At 40.9% G+C, this 22,619-nt stretch overlaps 1 protein-coding gene across 1 annotated transcript in view; it reads left to right on the top strand.

The window, feature by feature from the left end:
- Window positions 1-22,619, top strand: part of LOC132832330 (acidic amino acid decarboxylase GADL1-like) — a 112,799-nt gene that overhangs the window by 88,235 nt on the left and 1,945 nt on the right. The window contains exons 12-14 of the mRNA XM_060850252.1: window positions 2,068-2,267; window positions 5,126-5,177; window positions 9,721-9,810. Coding sequence (XP_060706235.1) covers window positions 2,068-2,267; window positions 5,126-5,177; window positions 9,721-9,810 — 342 coding nt within the window. The remainder of the gene's footprint in view (window positions 1-2,067; window positions 2,268-5,125; window positions 5,178-9,720; window positions 9,811-22,619) is intronic.

Below are 22,619 nucleotides of genomic sequence, written 5' to 3' on the forward strand. Positions count from 1 at the left end.
AGTGCCCTCCATTTGATGTTGAAAATCTTCCTGACAGCCCTATTTTCAACAATGGCTATAGTCCCGCTCCACAGAGGGTCAAAAATCAGAGCCCTAATGAATGTCTCTGTAGATCAAGGTGTTAAAGTTATTTGAAAGCCAAGTTTAATTTGTGTGGATGCCCCACCGTTTCTCCACCTCGTCAGCCTGTGTCTGTTCCTATTGCTGCTGCTTCTTTCCCCCCTCTGGCGTTCTCAGTCCCAGCCTCTCCATCCAAAGCATGGGCCCAACTCGGGCACTGCAGCATCTGGCTTCAGATGAACATTGCTAACTAAGGCCCCCAACTACTTACTGCTAAATATTGCTTTAATCGTAATTGCCATTTTGAAAATAGTATCAAAGTTATTGTTTTTTCACCTGGGTTTGGGATCAACATGGAAGTGGAATCAGCCAGAATCTCTCCAATCATAAGTTCTCACTCCCCTGTTCTTGCTGCTCTTTCAATCATAGATTTTTTCTCTTGAGCAACAGCAATAGGTAGAGGGGAAATCTGTGATTGAATAGAAGAGAAAAATCTGTGATTGGACAAGTAGTTCCTACCATACTCACTGTATGGGCAAGTGGTGAGTAAAATGACTGACTTCCTCCCCTCTGTTCCCCCACTATTGATTTTACATGGGGTTTTGAGGCCACATTTGCCAATAGCCTCCCTAAATTTAGATGAACAGAGATATCCTAAATAAAAGTAATCTTTGTTTCTGAATGGAAAACGTAGCACAGGCATAGTCAAATAGGGATCGTCTTTAGGAATACATATTAATTATTTTTGTCAAATATTGATCTATGAAAACTATATGGACTCTTCTGGCAATCGGAAGTCAATATGAAATTTGGTCTTCAGATGAAATGCAAGACAGCAATGTCCTTCAGTCCTACATTTCAATTATCTTTATATATATCCGTGTGCCCATTGATAACAGACATTGCCTATATGTGTTTGTTATGCTATCAGGAACACTCCCTAAGCCACATGTTGAAAATTTGACACAGGCACTTACCATTATAAATGTTAACGAGAATATTTTTATAATGTATTGTTGACAGAAAGTGTGCATAAATGCACCATTTTCATTATTGTATTTGAATTGTATAAGAGATACAATAATTGTAATATCTGATCTCAGGATTTACCTAAATTAATATATAAACTCTTCCATTTTATACCATGTGTCATAACACACACACACACACACACACACACCAAATAACTTCCTATGTACACATCCAATACATAGTATGATCTGTTACATCAAGGTCGCCATTCTGATGATCATCTCTGGAACCATCACTCTGAGACTCGTCAGCACTGGTAAAATAAAATGTTCCTGCTTTTTCCCTATCGAGTGCCCACTAGCTCACACAGGGAATGCATTGATGCAGAATAAGAGTCTGTTTACACTTTGCCTAATAGTGTAATTATTAAGCACTAAATTAAGCTTTGCAACAGAGTTGTATGCTTTCTTTGATATTTTCCCCAGTATCCATATCTCCCTAGCTGACATTGTCATTTGGTTTTAGGAGGTACTTTGTTGGATAGAGTTGAATATGGAATTGAGATTACTCCATTTAATTTCAAAGGAACTTCACACTCAGCAGGAGGAAGAGGCTTTCATCCTATTGGATTTTATTTGAACTTTATTTTTGCTTTATTCTCTCATGTGATTTGGGCTTCACTGGCAAGGCCAGTATTTGTTGCACATCCCTATTTGCTCTTGGACGAAGTGGCTTGCTAGGCCATTTCAGAGAGTGTTTGAGAGTAAACCACATTACTGTGGATCTGGAGTCACATGAGCCAAGCCAGATAAAGGTGGCACATTTCCTTCTCGTAAGGAAATTAGTAAATCAGCTGGGTTTCAACAATAAGTTGGTGATTTTGTGGCATCATTACTGAAACTTGTTTTGTGTTGAGTATCATGAGCAACTAAAAATCTTTTGTAATAGTGAAAAGCTTTGAGTATTTACAAGAGTATTCATATTTTCAATAATCACATCAATATTTCATATATTTATTAATCTTTGACTTCTCAGGGTTTAATTGACAGATGCCACTGTGGACAGGCTAGGTACCTCTTCCAGCAGGATAAGTTCTACAATGTTGATTATGATAAAGGTGACAAGTCGATTCAGTGCAGCCGGAGGGCCGATGCTTTCAAATTCTGGTTGACATGGAAGGCTGTTGGATCAAGTGGACTGGAGGAGAGAGTCAACCGGGCTTTTGCATCTGCCAGGTAAGACACTAACCAGGAGTAGTTGAACCTTCAAAGTGACATGTTTGACTGAAAGTGAATAACATTGCAGAGTCCTGTACATTCTGTGCCTGGACTGTATTGGCCCATGGTGACTGTGGCAACTTAGTTTAGACATAGGGTGTATTGGAGTGAGGGGTACATAAGCTGAGCCCAGTACAATCTAGTTCTGTACTCGTAATTGCACTGAGTGTATCTATTGAATCTATTCATAAATAAATGAACTAAAATCTAATGCATATAGGCTGACACCTCCTCTTAAATTATTTAATGCAGGAGGAGGTCAGTTAGCTTATTGTATTTTTTACAGTTCTTTCAAAGAACGAATATAATTAGTTGAACTTCCCCGATCTTCTGCAATACCTTGAAAATCTTTTACTTTTCAAGTATTTAACCAATTCCCTTTAGAAAATCATTATTGAATGTTCTACCTCCCTTCATTTAAGTCGGATGTTCTGGAAATCTCAACTAGCATACAGTTAAAATCTAGTGACTAATGTCAACCACAAGCCTTTATGGTTGATCTGTTTCGTGATTAGTTTCTAGGAGTTGATGTTACGTACAAACGACCAATCTTATTCTACTTATTCTCAAAACCTAACCTGGCAAGTCATTTTCCAGTTATAATTGAGATATCATTTTGGTAATTATTCCATGTAATTAGCACACTTACTTTGTGAAGAATTTACAGCACATAAATAGACCATTTGGCTGAATCTCTTATAATCATAACTTCTTTAAAGATGCATTCTCAATGCCCCTAGGCCAATTACAGGGTGACTTGGGCGAATATATGGACGAGGCAGCTTCTTCCCAATCTCTGCAAAGTTGATTGTTCAGAAAGGAAAGTAAATAGTTAACTGCAATCAGAATAACTTTCAATAGAATTGAGCCAAACCGTTGGAAATGAATTAGTCAACAGATCCTTTCAACCTGTCCCATGCAGTTGAAATACCTATGCACCATGATAGAGAGACTTCCTACTCACCTGCAATATCTTGTGAGAAAATCCGATAAATACCCAAGCCAATTATGGGGACAACATTACTAATTCCTCATCATAGGATTTGAGCTATAAGGAGAGGCTGAACAGGCTGGGGCTGTTTTCCCTGGAGCATTGGAGGCTGAGGGGTGACCTCATAGAGGTTTACAAAATTATGAGGGGCATGGATAGGGTAAATAGGCAAAGTCTTTTCCCTGGGGTTGGGGAGTCCAGAACTAGATGGCATAGGTTTAGGGTGAGAGGGGAAAGATATAAAAGAGACCTAAGGGGCAACATTTTCACACAGAGGGTGGTATGTGTATGGAATGTGCTGCCAGAGGAAGTGGTGATGCTGATACAAATGCAACATTTAAGAGGCATCTGAAGGGTATATGAATAGGAAGTGTTTGGAGGGATATGGGCCAGGTGCTGGCAGGTGGGACTAGATTGGGTTGGGATATCTGGTCAATGTGGACGGGTTGGACCGAAGGTTCTGTTTCCATGCTGTACATCTCTATGACTCTATATCATTCAAGATCATATATGTTCTATCACTCTGATAAGAATGGAGGTGAAATAATTATCTAGTATTTCCACCATTTATTGTTGCCAGTAGTATAATACAATCTATTCCCTATTGGTCCTATTCCTGGGAATTTTTGATTGATGGAGTCTTAAATCATGGTTGCAAATCTAGCTCCTGATAAATGACAGTAGGATATACGCTCGACAAGTGGTAGTTGTGAGCTATGACAGAACTCACAGTTCAGATACCAACAGGAACAGGTTTTGATTTTATCAGCATTGACTAAGGCCTTGGAAGTAGTGGAGGAAGCGCATCATTTGATTTCAAGTGGTGTAGATAAGGTATCCATTTCACATTGGCGTGGGCACGATAACTAACCTAGTGGTACATACTTCACCTTTGAACTGAGGAAAACTGTGGATTCAAACCTCCACTAACCTCACTAACCTCCAGAATCTTGTACATAAAAGACCCATAGTTCACTATGTTGCACTGTTGGAATGCTGTCCTTTGGATAAATTGCCTGTCCTCCATGATGGATCTAAAAGATTACAATGCTCTATTTCAAACAAGAACAGGGAGATCTCCTTGATGTCTGGACTTGGCCAACACCTAAACAGCTATAAAGAACAGATAATAGATTTTGTGACATTCATGTTGTGCATAAATTGTACTGACATTACAGCAATGACTACATTTCGAGAATGAACTTAGTGATGTCCTGTGGCTGTGAATGAGTTGTATAACAACCAGTTCTTTCAATTTTAATAACAGGTTAGTTCTTCTCACAACTAGTCATTGTGATATGTGATAGTTGGATGCCATCCTCCTGCTTCAGACTAGGTTTGGCAGATCCTTACTGCTGTTCTGGTCGCTGTAGTCACTTGTTCATATTGCTTCCAGGGCAGTTTAAAAGGACCCTGCAAGACACTATTCCATAGGTTGGTACAGAAGTAAATTATTTGTTTTATTCATTCATTAAATGTTGGTCTGATCATTCACATTTCTAGGAATTTATGGATACTGACCGTATTGTTAGGAAGGAATTTCCAAATTCTTGACCTAGAAATGGTAAAGGAGCAGCAATTATTGTTCCAACTCAGGATGTGTCTTACCAACTTGGAAAAGAACAGACAGACTGCCTGGACTTCTTGTAAAGTCTTGCCCAGTGAATTTATGATAATTCATTGATTATTCTAATCAGAAGCAGAATTAGATTCTTCTTTTCAACTTTACTGCAATGGACAGTTTTAGACAGTTTTGCAAGTGGAAATATGTTGATGATTATAAAGAAATCTTCCTCAGCAAAACAGTATTTGTTTCTAATTATAGATATTTGGCTGATGAAATTAAGAAGAGGAAAGAATTCCGACTGCTTATGGAGGTAAGCATTTTATGCAAATCTTTTTCAATCCCTGTAAGATGAATAGTTTGTTGCTATATTTAGGAAGTAACTAAATTACAAGTTCTAATCTTGAACAGAGACAATAACCACAAAACTGATGCTAAGATGACTAGTATTCATTGAATTTTGTTTTAGCATCACCTACTCTAGGGCAATTAGGAATGGTCAATGACTGCTGACCTCACCAAGCCCACTCACATCTTACAGAATAATTTAAAAATATAAATTCTTGAATAACAATAAGTAAATGCTGTAACTTGTACTGAGAACTGAGTACACAGTTCGGACCACAGAGTGCCCTGGGAGGTCTCTCACATTGATTCTTCTTCCTGCTGTCTCTCCAGCTGATTAAACATGCAGACTTTTCTGTGCAAACATTTAAGGTTCTGGGGGGTTTCCTATTTTTGACTATGAAATCTCTCTGTCAACATTATTTTTTGTTGCTGTTTCCAAAGTCATAACCTTAGATTTAATTCGAATATGTAACAGTGTACTGTGAGAATCTCTGGCAGTAGAGTCTCACCTAGGAATGGAACCATAATCTGACCTACCAGGAATGTGTGACAATACCTGGTAACTGTATTGATATCATACAGCAATTATCACAAAATCACTACAGTGTGGAAGCAGGCTATTTGGCCCATCGAGTTCGCACTGACTCTCCGAAGAGCATCCCACCCAGACCCATCCCCCTACCCTGTAACCCTACACTCCACATGGCTAACCCAACTAACCTGCACATTTATGAGCAATTTAGCATGGCCAATCCACCTAATCTGTGCCTTCTTAGACTGTGGGAAGAAACCCAAGCAGTCACGGGGAGAGTGTGTAAACTCCACACAGACAGTCGCCCGAGGATGGAATTGAAAGCAGGTCCCTGGCGCTGTGAGGCAGCAGTGTTAACCACTGAGACACTATGGTGCTAATATAAATGATAGTATGTGATAATATAACATATAAGGGAGGAAAGACAACATTATTAAGAGGAAAGAAAGCACTTTGTGTATATCAGAAGAAAAGAAGGAATGCAGCCTCATTATAACATAAACGTTAACCCAAATTGGTCTGTCTATGATCCAAACGTAACTCAAAATTAATCTGTCTATGACAAATCTCCAAAATGATAACACAACACTTGGCATACACATTACCCAAGTTTCCAAACAGCTTTACATGAGATGAAGCTCAGGTCAGTCTCTCTGCAGTGGTTAACTGTTCAACACTTAAAACAGCAGTAAATACTGGAAGCATTGTGCCTTTAATCTAAATTTATGACACCATGTCAGCCTTTCAATGCTTCTGTTCTCAAAGCAAAATGTCTCAACAAAACATGAATCTTATCTCTCTCAGATGTAGCCAAACCTGCGTGGTTTGCAGAACACTGGTTGTGTACCAACATCGTTATGTCTCTCTCACTGTCCATCAATTCACCTCTTTTTCATTTACCACCCACATAAAGCTACTCATTGTCCCATCATTTTGTTCAAGAGGTACCAAGGTCAATATAGTCAGGACACTTCCTTTTTTTAAACAATAGTTAAGCAATTTCGGTAAAAAAAAATACAAAGAGAAAATGCTCTTCAGTCAAAACAACAGGTGAGGTAGATCTTCTTGGTTATGTGGCCAAATTCTATGGTTCGAAATATTACTGTTGCTTATGCAATTGATTTATTTTCTTAAGCAAAGGAATCATAGGTTTAAATCAATGTTTTCAAGATAGGAATTCTGTAGATCAAAACAAAGGATTGTGGATGCTGGAGATCTGAAACAAAACCAGAAATAGCTGGCGAAACTCAGTAAGTCTAGCAGCATCTGAGGTAAGAATGAGCATTTCCAGCCCAGGGACCCTTCATCACTGATTGAAGCAAGGTAAAACTGGTACTTATGCTGAGGATGAGGTTGGATGGGAAATGGGAGGAGTTGGGCTCCTGCAGTGAAGAGTTCTCTGGGATTCAGCAATGAGTTCAAAAACTTTTAGAGTTCTAGTCCATCTACGTTTTTATACCCACCTCAGATCCAGTCCTGTTGTGAAATGGGTTGCTTTCAGCACAGCCAACCTATTTTCACCCACTCACAGACTTATTATCACATTACATGGTTTGCTTAAAATTAGGGAAGTAGATTTAGGACTGAATTGAGAAGGAACTTCTTCACCCAGAGGGTGTGAATCCTTGGAATTCCATGCCCAGAGAAGTAGTTGAGTCTTCCTCATTGAATGTTTCTAAAGCTAAGATAGATAATCCTTTGAATAATAAAGGAATTAAGGCTTCTGGTGAGAGGGTGGGTAAGTGGAGCTGAGGCCACAAAAAGATCAGCATGATCTTATTGAATGGCGGAGTGGGCTCGAGGGACCAGATAGCCTACTCCTGCTCCTATTTTTTTAATGATCTTGCATTCTTTCAGCACATATTTCCCATATTCTCTACTGTCCTCAACGCTCATTATGACTTACACAGCCCCCCTTCTTCCTGGCCTGCCATCCACAACCCTGTCATTTACCCATCCCTTTCATATCTGCCCCTCTCTGGGCTCCATCTCCACCTATCTGTTTACCTTTCCTTCCCTGTCTTCAGCATAGATACCAGTTTTCCCCAGCTGCTATCCCCTCCTGCTGAAGAGTCAGCAGACTCGAAATGTCAACTCTGTTTTCTTCCCACAGATGCTGCCACACCTGCTGAGTTTTGCCAGCAATTTCTGTTTTGTTGGGAATTCTGTTTGCTTAAGGTTTACTTATAGATCAAAATTAAACAAAAATGAGATTTTAAAAAAAGTAAAATCAGTGATTTCACCAGATGGCCTCCTTCTTAAAAGACCACAATTTCCCCATCACCACTCCCTTACCACCTGAGGCCTGGAGGTAAAAACACCTCATCTTCTGTCTCAGAACCCTCCAAACACATGGCATTAATTTGAATTTCACCAGTTTCCCTATTTCCCCTCCCTCCACCTTACCCCAGTTCCAACCTTCCAACTTGGCTGCCTTCATGACCTGTCTACCTGTTCATCTTCCTTCCCACCTATCCGCTCCACCCTCCTCTCCGACCTATCACCATTACCCCCACCCCCATCTATCTATTGCACTCTCAGATATCTTCCTCCCAGCCCCACCTCCCTCCCATTTATCTTTCAGCCCCCTTGGCTCACAGCTTCTTTCCCAGTGAAGGGCTTTTGCCTGAAACTTCAATTGTCCTGCTCCTCGGACACTGCCTGACCTGCTGTGTTTTTCCAGCACCACACTCTCGCCTCTAATCTCCAGCACCTGCAGTTCTCACTTTTACCGAGAAATATTTCAGCCCACCCATTCCTTGCCTCTATTTATGCATTATTCTAGTCTTCTTTCATGTTTTCTCACAGTGGTTCAATGGTTAGTACTGCTGCGTCAAAGTGCCAGGGACTCAGGCAACTGTGAGGAGTTTGCACATTCTCTCCCTGTGTCTGGTGCGTTTCCTCTGGGAGCTCAAGTTTCCCCCTACAGTCCAAAGATATGGATTGGCCATGCTAAATTGCGCACAGTTTCCAGGGATGTACAGTCAAAGTGGATTAGCCATGGAGAAAGAAAGGTTACAGGGATAGGGTAGGATGGTGGGTGTTGGTAGGATGCTCTTTGGAGGGTCAGTTTGGATTTGATGGGCTGAATAGTCTACTCCACACTGTCTGGATTCTATGATCCTATATGCATAAACTTTGATTCTCTCTTGGTTCATTAGTTTACTCAGTAGAGCTGCATTTAAAGAGAAGTCAATTGTCTCAACTGCTCCTTGTTGTGAATCCTTCAGAAATTGGACATAGATATGATCAACTTTGGGAGAAAAGTCATTTGGGGATATTAAAGAAAATGGTGTTTTAATTTGACCACATTCTTGTGTATTAGTCACCAAAATATTAGATCTAGGGAAAAAAACTAACTTGCTGGAATAGGCAATATACACTGAAACATCCAGGAATATGCCAAACAAGATGGCTACCCAAACAAAATCTTTGAGTATAAAGTGTGGACTGCAGATGCTGGAGATCAGAGCTGAAATGTGTTGCTGGTTAAAGCGCAGCAGGTCAGGCAGCATCCAAGGAACAGGAAATTCGACGTTTCGGGCCAGAGCCCTTCATCAGTCATTCCTAATGAAGGGCTCTGGCCCGAAACGTCGCATTTCCTGTTCCTTGGATGCTGCCTGGCCTGCTGCGCTTTAACCAGCAACACATTTTCAGCTACCCAAACAAAATAGCAACTTGAAAGGGACTGTCTATTATACAGCATGTCCAATTTTCCTTCCTCTGACTGTATAATGGGCAGTGAATCCATTTTATACTGTTGTCAACCAAAGTTAAAATGCCCTCTGAAAAAGTCAAAGGAATAACCTTGCCTCTTCATCGACTGTCACAGAAGTGTACCTTAGTCTGAAATTTCAAAGCTGAATGTCTTTCTTTCAAGATGGTTCTGAAACCGCAAGTATCATGTACCCAATTATTAGTGGATTCGTTGTGACATGCAACTAATAATTCTATCCACACCTTCTTGTATTCCTAGCCGGAGTACACAAATGTCTGCTTTTGGTACATCCCACTCAGCCTTAGGAATGTGCCCGAGGATCAGGATTTCTGGAAGAAGCTTCACCTGGTGAGTACCTATGTACTGAAAGGTGTGTGTTGTACTTAGTGAGACTTAAAGCTTCTTTTTATATGTTTTCAATCCTATCATCTGAGGTTGCTATCTCACATGAGACTGAACAGTTGAGGGGCTGGTTGTATCAGAATAATTGATCAGCAAAGCTGATGTTTGGTTTGTTTGCATAGAGGGATATATATTAAATCAGTTCACAACTTGTTGAGAAGTGACGGCATGTAACATTGTCATGGTGCACTGGTAATTGAGAATGTGACTTTCGGTAAAGGGCTATTTTTTGCACAGGGAGAATCAGGATAATCTACTGGGTCAAGATTAGAGTGGTGCTGGAAAAGCACAGCAGGTCACGCAGCATTAAAGGAGCAGGAAAAATCGATGTTTCGGGCAAAAGCCCTTCATCAGGAATTTTCCTGCTCCTCGGATGCTGCCTGACCTGCTGAGCTTTTCCAGCACCACTCTAACCTTGACTCTGATCTCCAGTATCTGCAGTATCCATTTCTACCTATAACCTACTGGGGCCAGTTTGGACATTGAGTGGTAGTGTGAATCAGATCAGCTTCCTGTTATACAACTTCTGTTTTTCATTTCAGTTGACATGGATGGGAATAATAGAAACAGACCCTTCAGTCCAACTTGTCCATGCCAACCAGATATCCTAAATTCATCTAGTCCCATTTGCCAGCATTTGGCCCATTTCCCTCTAAAATCTTCCCATTCGTCTACCCTTCCAGATGCCTTTGAAAACATGAAAATTAATCCAGATATATGATGTGTACTGCGCCAATATTGTGCACTTTACACAACCACTCCAAATCGAAATTATCTGTTTTCTTTTGAGTGCTTTCTATGATTGTTTTCCCTCTGTTGGAAGTTTAACTACTCAGATGTTCCCAATTTGTTGTCTGCTCCTGTCATTGTAGCCAATAGTGATCAAAAATGAAAGCAGCTAAACATGATTAAACTTAGCATTTCCCGTCTTCCAAGAATCTTCAGTCTCCAGGTTATGAGCAGTACTGATGAAAAAAAAATCATGAAATTGTATTACTTTTATTGTTAATCTTTTGGAACACTTTTGCTTCTTGAAATAATTGGAGATAGTGAAGGAAAAGGACTGACTGGGTGGAATTGTTGGAGACAGGTTGCTATTGATGTAATCTCCAAGAATACCTCCAGCCAGAGATGATGATGAGATAAGGCACTAAGTTGGCCATAGCTGGCAAAATAATCAATAAAACAGCATGATGCATACAGCCAGCTGGAATTTTACCAGCATTCTAAGGATGGGCTGGGAGGAGGGTGACCATACAATGACCATACAAGGTGGTAGTTGGCAAGGGGGCAGAGCAGTGGTGTGGTGAGAGAATGGAGAGACTGCCAATCACCTTCCTGCCACCATATTAGCAGCATGGAGGACTAATGGCTCTCTGACTCAGAGCCAAGCCAAGTCAATGAAGATTCACATCTCACTTCACTAGCATTATATTAGTGGAGTGTAGGTCTTCTGCTGTTCATGGGGACTACCTGGCCAATGGGTAGGCTCAGGCTGGGCACTATTCGAACCTGGCATTGTGTATCTGCAGATAGTCCTTATGGCAGCAATGGCTGTGATTCCTGGCCTAGCAGGAAGAGAGACTGGACAGGTTAGCACTATGTTTAACGGAATTCAGACATAATGAAGAGAGATTTTATAGAAACCTCTAAAATTCTAACAGTACTAGACAAGGTAAATGTAGGAAGAATGTTGCCGATGACAAGGGGTAGTTCAGAACTAGGGGTCACTGTCTAAGGATACAGTGTCGACTATTTAAGACTGAGAGTACGAGAAATGTCTTCACCCAGAGAGTTGTGAGCCAGGGGAAAACACATTGCCATAGAAAATGGTTAAAACCAAAACACTGCATGTTTTCATGAAGAAATTAGATAACATAGTTCTTAAGGCTAAAGGACTCAAAGAAAGTGGGAACAGTATACCGAGTTGGGTGATCAGACATGACCATGTTGAATGAAGGAGCAAGCTCGAAGGGCTGAATGGCCTATTGCTGCTCCTATTTTCAATGTTTCTATGTATCTGCAGCTACATAACTGCTGACCTCATGAATACTCATCTTCCAACCGGCACCCTATTTCTGATGCCAGTCTCACCTGTCTGGTCACACCAGACCCCCACTCTTGTTGTGAGGATGTGGTCCATTGCTGCATCTTCGCAGCTGGGTGCAGTCCCCGCAATGGCCTATACTGGCAGAGTTGGGACTGCTAAGCTGCTGGACCTTAATTGACTGACAGCTTTTGGAGATGAACCCTTCCATTAAAGGGGCACCGGTTAGTTGTTGGATGTGACAACAATACAGAAGGCTGTCATAAATTGCTGAGCTGATGTTGCTTACTTCCCCACCCTGCTGAAATTCTGTCTGGTGGTTCAAGGCTCAAGTTGCCTTGAATAAATTCAAAGCATTTTGTGCTCACCCTATGTGCAAACATTTGCCACCATCTCTGTCACATGAGCCATTAGCCTCTCTTTCCAATGGATATACAATTTGAGTTAAGGTTCAAATTGTAGATAAATATATTTAAATGAAGAAAGACTGTGGAACGTGTTAGTACAGAGGGAGCTAGGTGTCCTGGTGCATGAGTAATATGGAGCTATGCATGTTCACCAAGTGTTTGGGATCGCAAATGAAATGTTATAGTTTATTGCAAGAGGAATGGAATATAAATGTTGGAAAGTTTTTCTGCTGTTGTCCTGGGTGGTGTTGAGACCCCATTTGTAGTTGTTTTGGTCTCCTTATTTAGAAAAAAGATACAATAGCTTTAGGAGTAATTCGGAGAAGTTCACTCTGCTTATTCCTGGTATGAAGGGATTACTTAATGAAGAGGGAGCCTTATTCCTTTCAAACTTAGAAGAAAGTGTGATCTTATCAAAACCTATAAGATCTTGAAGGAACTAGATACCCTGGAAATCAGGATGACATTTCCTAGGGGAAATAATTTAAGATTAAGCTGTTTACATTTTGAGGAAAAGTGTTTTTTTCCATGGAGGATTGGGGAGGGTGGGGCTTTTAATTTGTTCAGGGCTTTGGTAGGTAAAGGAGTCCAGGGTTATGGGATGCAGATAGGAAAGTGGAACTGACACCACAAGCAGCTAAGCCATGATCTTATTTAAAGGTAGAGTACCTTGATGGGCCAGACAGCCCACACCAGCTTCTCAGTCTTATGTTCCTAAAAGTCCTCGATAAAGTAAATTGAGGCCGGCAAATCCATAGCTCTATTACATTTATAAAGACATGCAGAACTTATGACAAATTCAGAGTTAGGCTCACTATGACCTTTACTGTAAATCTTAGCTCAAGTTGATCTCCCAGCCTTTTAGCACTTTGCATTTTTATCGATTAGACCCTGGAGTGTGACCAATGATTTTCACATGACCCCTTTCCAATTTACTTTGCCTCCTGTTATTTATTTGAACTAGACCTGCTGATGTCAATTTAGCACCTACTAATAGAGTTAGACCTGCTAGAGACCATCAGCAGCTTGTGGGATCCTCTGATGCCAATAGTACTGTTGATTCAGGTTATTAGATGCACAGTGGTGTCCTGTGATGGAGTACAATGTATTCACTTTCAGCTGCACTCCACTAACTGAATTCATGGCACGGTAACCAATGGATGTTTTTAACAAAGTTCAGCCAATTCATTTATAATAAATAGAACTGACGAAGTACAGCAAATGAATTGTTCTCCTTTTCTGTGTTTCTCTGGTTCTCTCATTAACTGCAGAGTAAATATTTCTTTCCGTGTCATTTTCAGAGAAAGTGTTTACTTATCATCACTTGTTGACTCATAACTAATGACTTATGGTTGTCAATGAAAAGTCCTTTTCTTCAGAAGTGTTCAGTTATTCTTGGCTCATTTGGTCATACGCTTGTCTGATTTAGAAGTTTAGGGGTTAAAGGCACACTCAGACCGAAATGCCTATTGGCTGAAAATCACAGGTGGGTAGACAACTTACAGTGAAATGTTGGCATTGAATTGCCAGGCCAAGAGCAAGCCTACCCTCAGCCATAATGATTAGATTACTTACCTGGAGGAAACAGGCCCTTCGGTCCAACAAGTCCACACCGACCCCGCCAAAGCGCAACTCACCCAGACCCCTTCACCTAACACCACGGGCAATTTATCCTGGCCAATTCACCTAACCCGCACATTTTTGGACTGTGGGAGGAAACCGGAGCACCCGGAGGAAACCCACGCAGACACGGGAGAATGTGCAAACTCCACACAGTCAGTCGCCTGAGGCGGGAATTGAACCCGGGTCTCTGGCACTGTGAGGCAACCGGGCTAAATTGGTGCAAAGTGAGACTTTCACCCCCCCCCCCCCAACAAATCACCACTCACTCTCACGCGTGTATGGAACACACAAGCACACACAATTCCATTGCTAAGGAAAAGAGAATCAATCCTTATGATATGGTGACTTAGTGAAACACAAACAGAAGGTGGAAGGTTGACAGGAAGGTTGAAAATATCCCAGAATCTTTAAGAGGATTGGAGGACTTCCTTATATGTCTGCAGTCACCCTGTTTTATGGCTTTTAGTTGGTTTACAGGTATATAATGAAGATAGCTGCTCCCTTCACTTTTCAAATGAAGAGCATCCTGATCATCTGGCCCTAGTGCTGTACTATGACAGATTGACCTACGCCAGCAGATGGTGCTAATCAACCTCTTTTGCCACAAAATCAACTTTTCAACAAATGTTTTTGGTAAATTTTGTTCAGAGAGGGGAAGAGGCAAAGAAGCCATGACTGTAACATTTGTCACAATGGCATCAAGCATGTGAGATGCAATAATGCTTTTTAATCTTCTGTGTTCCACAACTGTATCCAAAATTCTACTGCCTACATTTGAAAGCACACCAAATCCCGTTCTTTCACCAGTCTTGCACTTTCTGACCTATACTAGCACCCAGCTTGTCAGTTTCTCAATTCGAAACCTCTCTTTCTTGTTTTCAGTTCCTGCCTTGGTCTTGCTCCTACCTATCTCTGCAATCTCCTCCGGTTCCACAGCCCTCCAAAATACTTGCACAAGTCCAATATGGCCTTTTTGTGCTTCCCTGATTTTTATCACACTGCTGTGAGCTGCTTTTTCAGCTGCCTAGGGCTAAGATCGGAATTATCTTTCCATACCCCTTCATCTTTATATCTCTCTCTACTGCATTAAGACACTCCTTAAACTTACCTAGGTGATCATCTTCCGCCTGGGATGGAGGAAGAGCACCCCATCTTCCGCCTGGGAACCCTCCAACCACAGGGGATGAACTCAGATTTCTCCAGTTTCCTCATTTTCCCTCCCCCCACCTTGTCTCGGTCGAATCCCTTGAACTCAGCACCGCCTTCCTAACCTGCAATTTTCTTCCTGACCTCTCCACCCCCACCCCACTCCGGCCTATCACCCTCACCTTGACCTCCTTCCACCTATCACATCTCCATCGCCCCTCCCCCAAGTCCCTCCTCCCTACCTTTTATCTTAGCCTGCTGGACACACTTTCCTCATTCCTGATGAAGGGCTTATGCCGGAAATATCGAATTTCCTGTTCCTTAGATGCTGCCTGACCTGCTGCGCTTTTTCAGCAACACATTTTCAGTGTAGATGACCATCTCCCCATATATGTGGATCAATGTCACGCTGTACCTGATAACATTCTTGTGAACTGCCTTGGGACACTTTCTTATGTCAAGGATGCTATACAAATGCAAGTTAAATGTTACTGCAAGCTACATCATTATGCTAAGGTATTTGCCAAACACTTTGTGGATAGGAACACTATTTCTTTTATAACTTGGAAAAATATAGGGTTGCAATACTATAAACATAAAGAAATAACTTTAACACTGATATTGAAAAACATCAGAGTGGGACAAAATTGGTAGTCAGTTGAATTCAGTTAAAAACATTTGTAATCCTATATACAACAGTGACTCTAATGCAAGAAATAATTTTGAGCTGTAGAGTATGTTGGAAATGACAAGGAACATAAAAGCAAACTATAAGAGCTTTTATAAGGTTGTAAAAAGAAGATTCCCACAGAAAAATGTAGGTTCCTCACAGTATGAAACTGGCAAGTTGGTAATAGAGAACTATAACTTTGACAAGGAAATGACACATCAATTAAAAAATTACCTTATTTTTGTAGTCATAGAAGACACAAATAATTTTCCAGGAATGCTAGGGAAGCAATGATCTGTTGGGATGGAGAAATTGAAGAAAATTAGTACAGGTACACAATCCTTTATCCAAAATTCCAAAATCCAAAGTTAATTTGTGAAGTGTTTTTCTGCATAACAAGATTGTTTGGCGTGTGAACAGGTGACCCAACTTCATACCCATTCGACCCATGTCACTCAGATGTGATGTGGCAGCATTGGCAGGCATCAATTGGCAGGCATCAATTGTGTCTCAGCGCTGGTAGTAGTCACATGTGGGTCTGCAGTTCGGAAAGATATTTTTCATTTCACTGTGAAAATGTCATTTATTCTGAATTCTGAAAAATTCCAAAATCCGAAAAACAACTGGCCCCAAGGATTTCAGATAAAGGATTGTGTACCTATATTAGTAAAAACAGTGCTAAATAAATTAATGGAACTGAAAATTGATCTACAGCCCAGTATACAAAAGGAGGTGGTCTTGGAAATAGTAGATGCACTGTTCTCATCTTTCAAAATTCAGTAGATTCTTGAGCAGATGACAAATGTAACCTTACTATTTAAAACAAAACTGGGAATTACAGACTGATAACCCTAACAACAGTAGTAAGAAAATGCTGGAGGCTGTTATAAAGAATATGATAACAGGGACACTTTGTGTAATACCATTGGTATTTTCTAAGTCAACATGGATATATGAAACGGAAGTCACGATTGACAAACATTCTGGAGTTTGAGGATGTAACTAGTTGAACATTTGGCAGAAAACCAATGGGTGTAGTGCATTTAAATTTCCAGAAAGCTTTTGATAAAGTCCAAGTGAGAGATGAGTGAACAATTCAAAAACACGGGATTAGGGTTTAGTATACTGGCATGGATTGAGAACTGGTTTGCAGATAATTGGAAACAGAGCAGGAATAAATGGCTTGTTTTTAGAGTGGAATATGTTTGTGAGAGGGGTGCTGAATAAGTGCTTGGTCCCCACTTATTCACAATTAAAACCATGGATTTGGATGAGTGAATCAAAACTAAGTGGGGTTGTGAGTGGTGAGAAGGATGTAAAAAGGCTTCAAGACAATTTAAACAAGTTGAGTGAGTGGGCATGGCAGATGTAGTATAAACAGGGTAAGCATGACGGTCTCCACTTAAGTAGGGAGACCAGATTGGCAGCTCATTATTAAAGTGTGATAGATTGGAAAATATGGATGTATGAAGGGACTTGGGTATTCTTGTACATTGGTCGCTAAAAGCAAGCATGCAGCTGCAGCAAACAGTCAGGAAGACATGAGTTTTGAGAAGATTTGTAGCTCAGGTTGAGGTTCCGAATGGAGGATTGCTCGCTGAGCTGGAAGGTTCATTTTCAGGAAGACAATTGGTACTTCAGCTGCCATTGCAAGAGGGTTTGAGCAATAAACTAAGAAACCTTACTGCAGCTTTACAGGGCCTTGGTGAGACCACACCTAGTGTTTTGCATGCAGTTTTAATATCCTTATTTGAGAAAAGATGTACTTCCCATAGAGAGAGTGCAGTGGAGTTTCTCCAAACTGATTCCCGGGATTGCACGTCTGACAAAGGATTTGGTCGACTGGGCCAGTGTTGTTTGGAGTTTAGAAGAATGAGAGGAAATCTTATTGAAACATATAAAATTACACACAGATACAGGGATGATGTTTTCCCTGGTAAAGGGGTCCAAAACTCAGGAAACTTGATAGGACATTTTGAACTGAGATGAGAAGCAATTCCTTCACTCAGAGGTTGGTGAACCTGTGGAATACTCTGTAGAGGTCAAGTCAGAATATATTTGAGAGAAATAGACTTCTAACGTGGCTAAAGATGACAAGTGAGCATATGGCATTGAGATAAAGGATCAGCTACGATCAATGAGCCAAATAGCATACTTCTGCTCCTATTATCTATGTACCTCCTGAACTAGGATAGGCACTACACAAATATCTGTTCTCTTTGTCTCTTCTGGAACTGCTGACAGAGCAGTTAGTCAGTTCTTTTGCCATTAACTTGGGAAAATGTAGGAAATTTTAGCCTGTATTTACTATGCATCCATTCTAGACCTCCTGCCACAAAGTTGATTGGGTAATATTGAGCAAAAGTGGGAGGGGGGTTAAATAAATCCTCTGAGAAAGCAAACTAAAGCTTTACAGTGGTTTCCCAAAATGCTTTTGATCTGTTCCACTGAAATAAGCAAGTGCCAATTTGAGTTAATAACAGTCTTTTCTCATAAAGCTTAATAGGGATTTAGCAACAAAAAAAGGTTATGGAGCGTTCAATGTCCAGTGATTAACTTGAACTTTAAAATCCCATACTTAGGACTTGAAAGGCATGTTATATACTCAGGAATGTGGTGTTTAAACAAGAGTCAGCAGTGGGACACTGTGAAATATATTTGTGTACCCAGTTTGCAGGTAGTGTCTTATACTTGCCACATATACATATACCTGTAACAGCACATAAGAGAAATATACATTGATTCAAGAGTTTATTTCAAGTGAGAGTTGTTCAATTCCTGTTACAATTTTTAGGCTAAGACATGTCAGCACGGTGATTCAGTGATTAGCACTGATCTCCAGCAGCTGCAGTCCTCACTTTCTCCTAGTTGATTTCAACCCTACTGCGAAGCCTCTTCCAAGAATGCCTACTTTGAAGATGTTCTCCTCCTCTCTCTACAAGGATCTCAGTGAGTCTCTGCCTATTGCATTCCCAGCTACCACTCCCCCACCCAGCCCCTACCCCTCCCATTTATCTCTCAGCCCCCTGGCCCACAAGCATCATTCCTGATGAAGAGCTTATACCCAAAATGTCAATTCCCCTCCTTCTCGGATGCTGCCAGCTGTACTTTTCCAGCGTCACACTCTCGACTGCTGCCTCACAGTATCAGGGACCTTGTTTGATTTCAGCCTTGGGTGATTGTCTGTGTGGTTTGCACATTGTCCTCATGCCTGTATGGGTAATCCTCCCAGTGCTTTGATTTCCTCCCATAGTCCAAAGATTAGGAACATGCTAAATTGCCTGTAGTGTCCAGGGATATGCAGGCTAGGTGAATTAAGCAAGTGAAGTGCAGGGAGAAAGGGATAGGGTAGGGCCATGGGTCCGGGTGGGATGCTGTTTGGAGGGTCAGTGTGGACTTAATGGGCTGAATGGCCCGCTTCCACACTGCAGGGATTCTATAGTAGGCCATTTAGCTCCTCAGACGTATTCAGTGAGTTTATGGCTGATTATTGCTAACCTCAAATGCCCCATATCCTTTAATACTTTTTCTTCAGAATCTTTTTTGAAGGATAAATATTGACAAGAAGTTCAGAAAAAAATTTGCCTTTCAACTTTCTTCACTTAGACCCATCGCTGCACCTCAAAGGGTTGACAGTTCCTTTGTTTCATCTAAAGCCAGCAGCTCTACTAGTGCAGCTCTCACGCGGATCACTGCACTGGAGTCAAGTGCCCAACTCCTTAAGACCCAGAGATGCAAATACCCTTGACTGCACCAAAATTGAAACTTTCTTTATAAAACTACATTTTTAAGTAGTGAAGACTTCCTGAGTTATGATGTGGTGCCACCTTTCAAGAAGGCCTGACATTTTCTGTCAGATGGAAACCCTGAGGTGCATTTGGTCAACAAGAAGAATGCTCCTCATTACTCAGTCAAAATCCTAGGATACACTGCCCACCACAGCATCATTCGTGTTTGCTGTGCCAAATGGACTGCAACAGCTTAAGAAGGCAGCTCACCATCACGTGCTCATTGCCAAGTAGGGATAGGAACTGAATGCTGGCCCACCCAGAAACTCCCCCCCACCCCCCAACCCCCCAACACACACACACACACACACACACACACACACACTAAATAAATGAAATACTAATTGGCCTCTAATTAGTCCCATTGCTTATCCATTGTTTGTTCAGTTTCTTTCTCTATTTGCAAATGTATTTATTGAAGAGGATATACTATCAGTAACAGGAGCTCCAAATATTATCATCAATTCATTTTTCCAACAACTTACAGCACAAACTAATTGGTATTGAAGGGTCAGGAACAGCATCTTACTTGGTGTATGCACCAAAAACGACACCCTAAGCAAATTCTGAGCCAACATTTATTACTCCCTTCTGTCAGCATTTACATGTCAGCAATGTACATACTCAACATATCTCAAACTTCAAAGAGTGACCAAACAAAATACTGGTCAGCAGCAGGGAAACAGCCACAGTTATTCATAAAAAAAAACCCCAAAGAAGTGTGGATGTTGGAAATTGGGGGAAAAAATTGCTGGAAATTCAGGTCTGGCAGCATCTGAGGAGAGTGACTTTTCGGGTCCACTGAGCGTTCAGAATCGATTTTACAAGGGGGCATCCGAAATGTCCATCTTCCTCCTCAACCGAGGAGTCCCCATCAGCGTGATTGACAGGGCCCTTAGTCATCTGACCCATCTCCCAAACTTTGGCCCTCACCCCTTCGCTTCCCTCCCACAACAGCGGTAGGAGCACCCTGGTGCACCACAGTTACTCATAATCTTATGCAGGTCGTTCTGTTATAAAGCGTGTTTCGTTAATGCAAATTCACTGTCACATGATTGACTGATTGGGGAGCTATTTCTACAGTGCGAACTTTTAAAATGTGTGTTGGCTGTAATGCGATTACATTGCCAACACTTTAAAACTGTTTCTAAAGCAGGAGTTTTCTATAATACGGGATTGCATAAGGATGCAACGATCACGTGATAGAAGAACTGACTGTTGTGTCTGACAGATCTATGATACATGCAGATGCTTGCATATGTATGATTACCAACACATATTGCAAACCTCAGCACGTTATTTAGTTCTGGGAGCTATCCATTCTCCCTTGAGGCTGTTGGTATTGAAACAGCAGAGCCATCAACAGTGCAGATTTAGCAGCTCTCACTTGTATCTGAATTTCTTCACATAAATGGAAAATGACTTTACTCCACAAATTGTCACACAACATTCTTAGCTGGTAAACTAGATTTAAAAAAAAAACTGCTTGCTCATATTTATTGTATACACCTGTTGGAAGGCTTTAAATCAGAAATAACCTTAATTCCCATTTGACAGTTTTATGTGTCGGTAATATTTACTTTTGGTAGGTTCCCATTATAAGTAAGATATCATGTAGATTGGAATCTATTATTAAAACTTAGTGTTAGACTTTGCAAACTCCTTAACTTGACAGGCCTCAGGCTTTCTTGTGATTAATCCCACTGCTCTGAAATGCCATCTGCTTCTGAGGAGCCGTGATAACACTGCTGAGAGCTGCAATAGGCCTGCATATTGAGGAGCTTATTAATTAACTCTTAACCTGATTGGCATATAATTAGTTGAATGTTCTCAGTGGTCAGTGGGTTGATTAGTTGATATCTAATACACTCTACCCCAGATGTGGGCCCTGATTTACATTCCTGTGTTGGATGTAAAGGGTTGGGAGAAATCCCGACTCCACCCATCTGACCTTTTAAGATACTGCGCGCATTTCCAACTTTCAGTTGTGTGGATGGCAAGATGAATTGGAAGTTGAGCAGTGCAACATGGGAAGTACTTAAAAGGGCGCCAGTTCCCAAGGTAGGCTGGAATAATGCTTGCCTTGGGGCTCCAGTACTGTGTTCAAAGTTTAAAACCTCTGATGTATGAATACACATTTTGACACATCTTGCCAGGGATCTTTGATTCTTATTCCAACATGTTCTAGGACCATATCTGCAGGGTATCCCACCTTCTTAAAGGGGTTCTCAAGGTTATCCTCCAAAAGAAATGCTGTGAGAACAGATATGCACTAATCTCCACGTCCCTGGTTCCAGGCACCAGAGCTTCCATGATCAGATTTGAGTACAGACAATTAATCAATTAAAGATGCTGCCTCAAGAAACCATGTATGCACAAACTATGGACCATGTCCCATCCTGCTTCCATTAAAATGAGAGTGCCAGCTTTGGGGCATGGATCTTGCAATTGCTGATGTCCACGGGCATTTTTGCCAAGGCAGAGACGTTCTTCATCATGGTAACAAGTGAGGCTCCAGTCTCAAAAAGCAAACCATGGCTCAAGTTATTTCCTATAGACATCATTTTAGGCTTTAAAAGATGTAATTCACAGCAATTTAACAGTCCTTTCACATTTACTGGCATAACATAAATATTATAAAGTCTGCTTGTACTTATCAGACCAGTGCTGTTTTATTAAACTTCAACCTGACCCAATTATGAGGAGTCATATTTAAGTTTTGGTTTAAGTAAAGAATCCTGAAAGAATTTCTAAACAATGTTAACGAATTGTTTGGGTGATTTTGTTAACAATGAGCTAAAGTATCTTGACCTTAAGAGTAAAATCCACATAACAATTATAACACCTGCTGTTGTTATACAACTTTTGGGATATTGCAAAATCAGCAATCCAAATTAACCCAGATGTGACATTAATACAGGATCAGCGATGGATGTTATTGCGAGCTCCCAAACATGTTCTGGAACTTGTCAACTGTTGGGCTTCATCGTGTATTCTCATTGAAAAATTCAATTTTCATCAGAATTTAACACTAAAAATATAGTGTTGCAATTTTTGAAAAGATTTTTTATATA

Source organism: Hemiscyllium ocellatum, chromosome 34 (assembly GCF_020745735.1).
Source record: "Hemiscyllium ocellatum isolate sHemOce1 chromosome 34, sHemOce1.pat.X.cur, whole genome shotgun sequence".
Lineage (NCBI taxonomy): Eukaryota > Metazoa > Chordata > Chondrichthyes > Orectolobiformes > Hemiscylliidae > Hemiscyllium > Hemiscyllium ocellatum.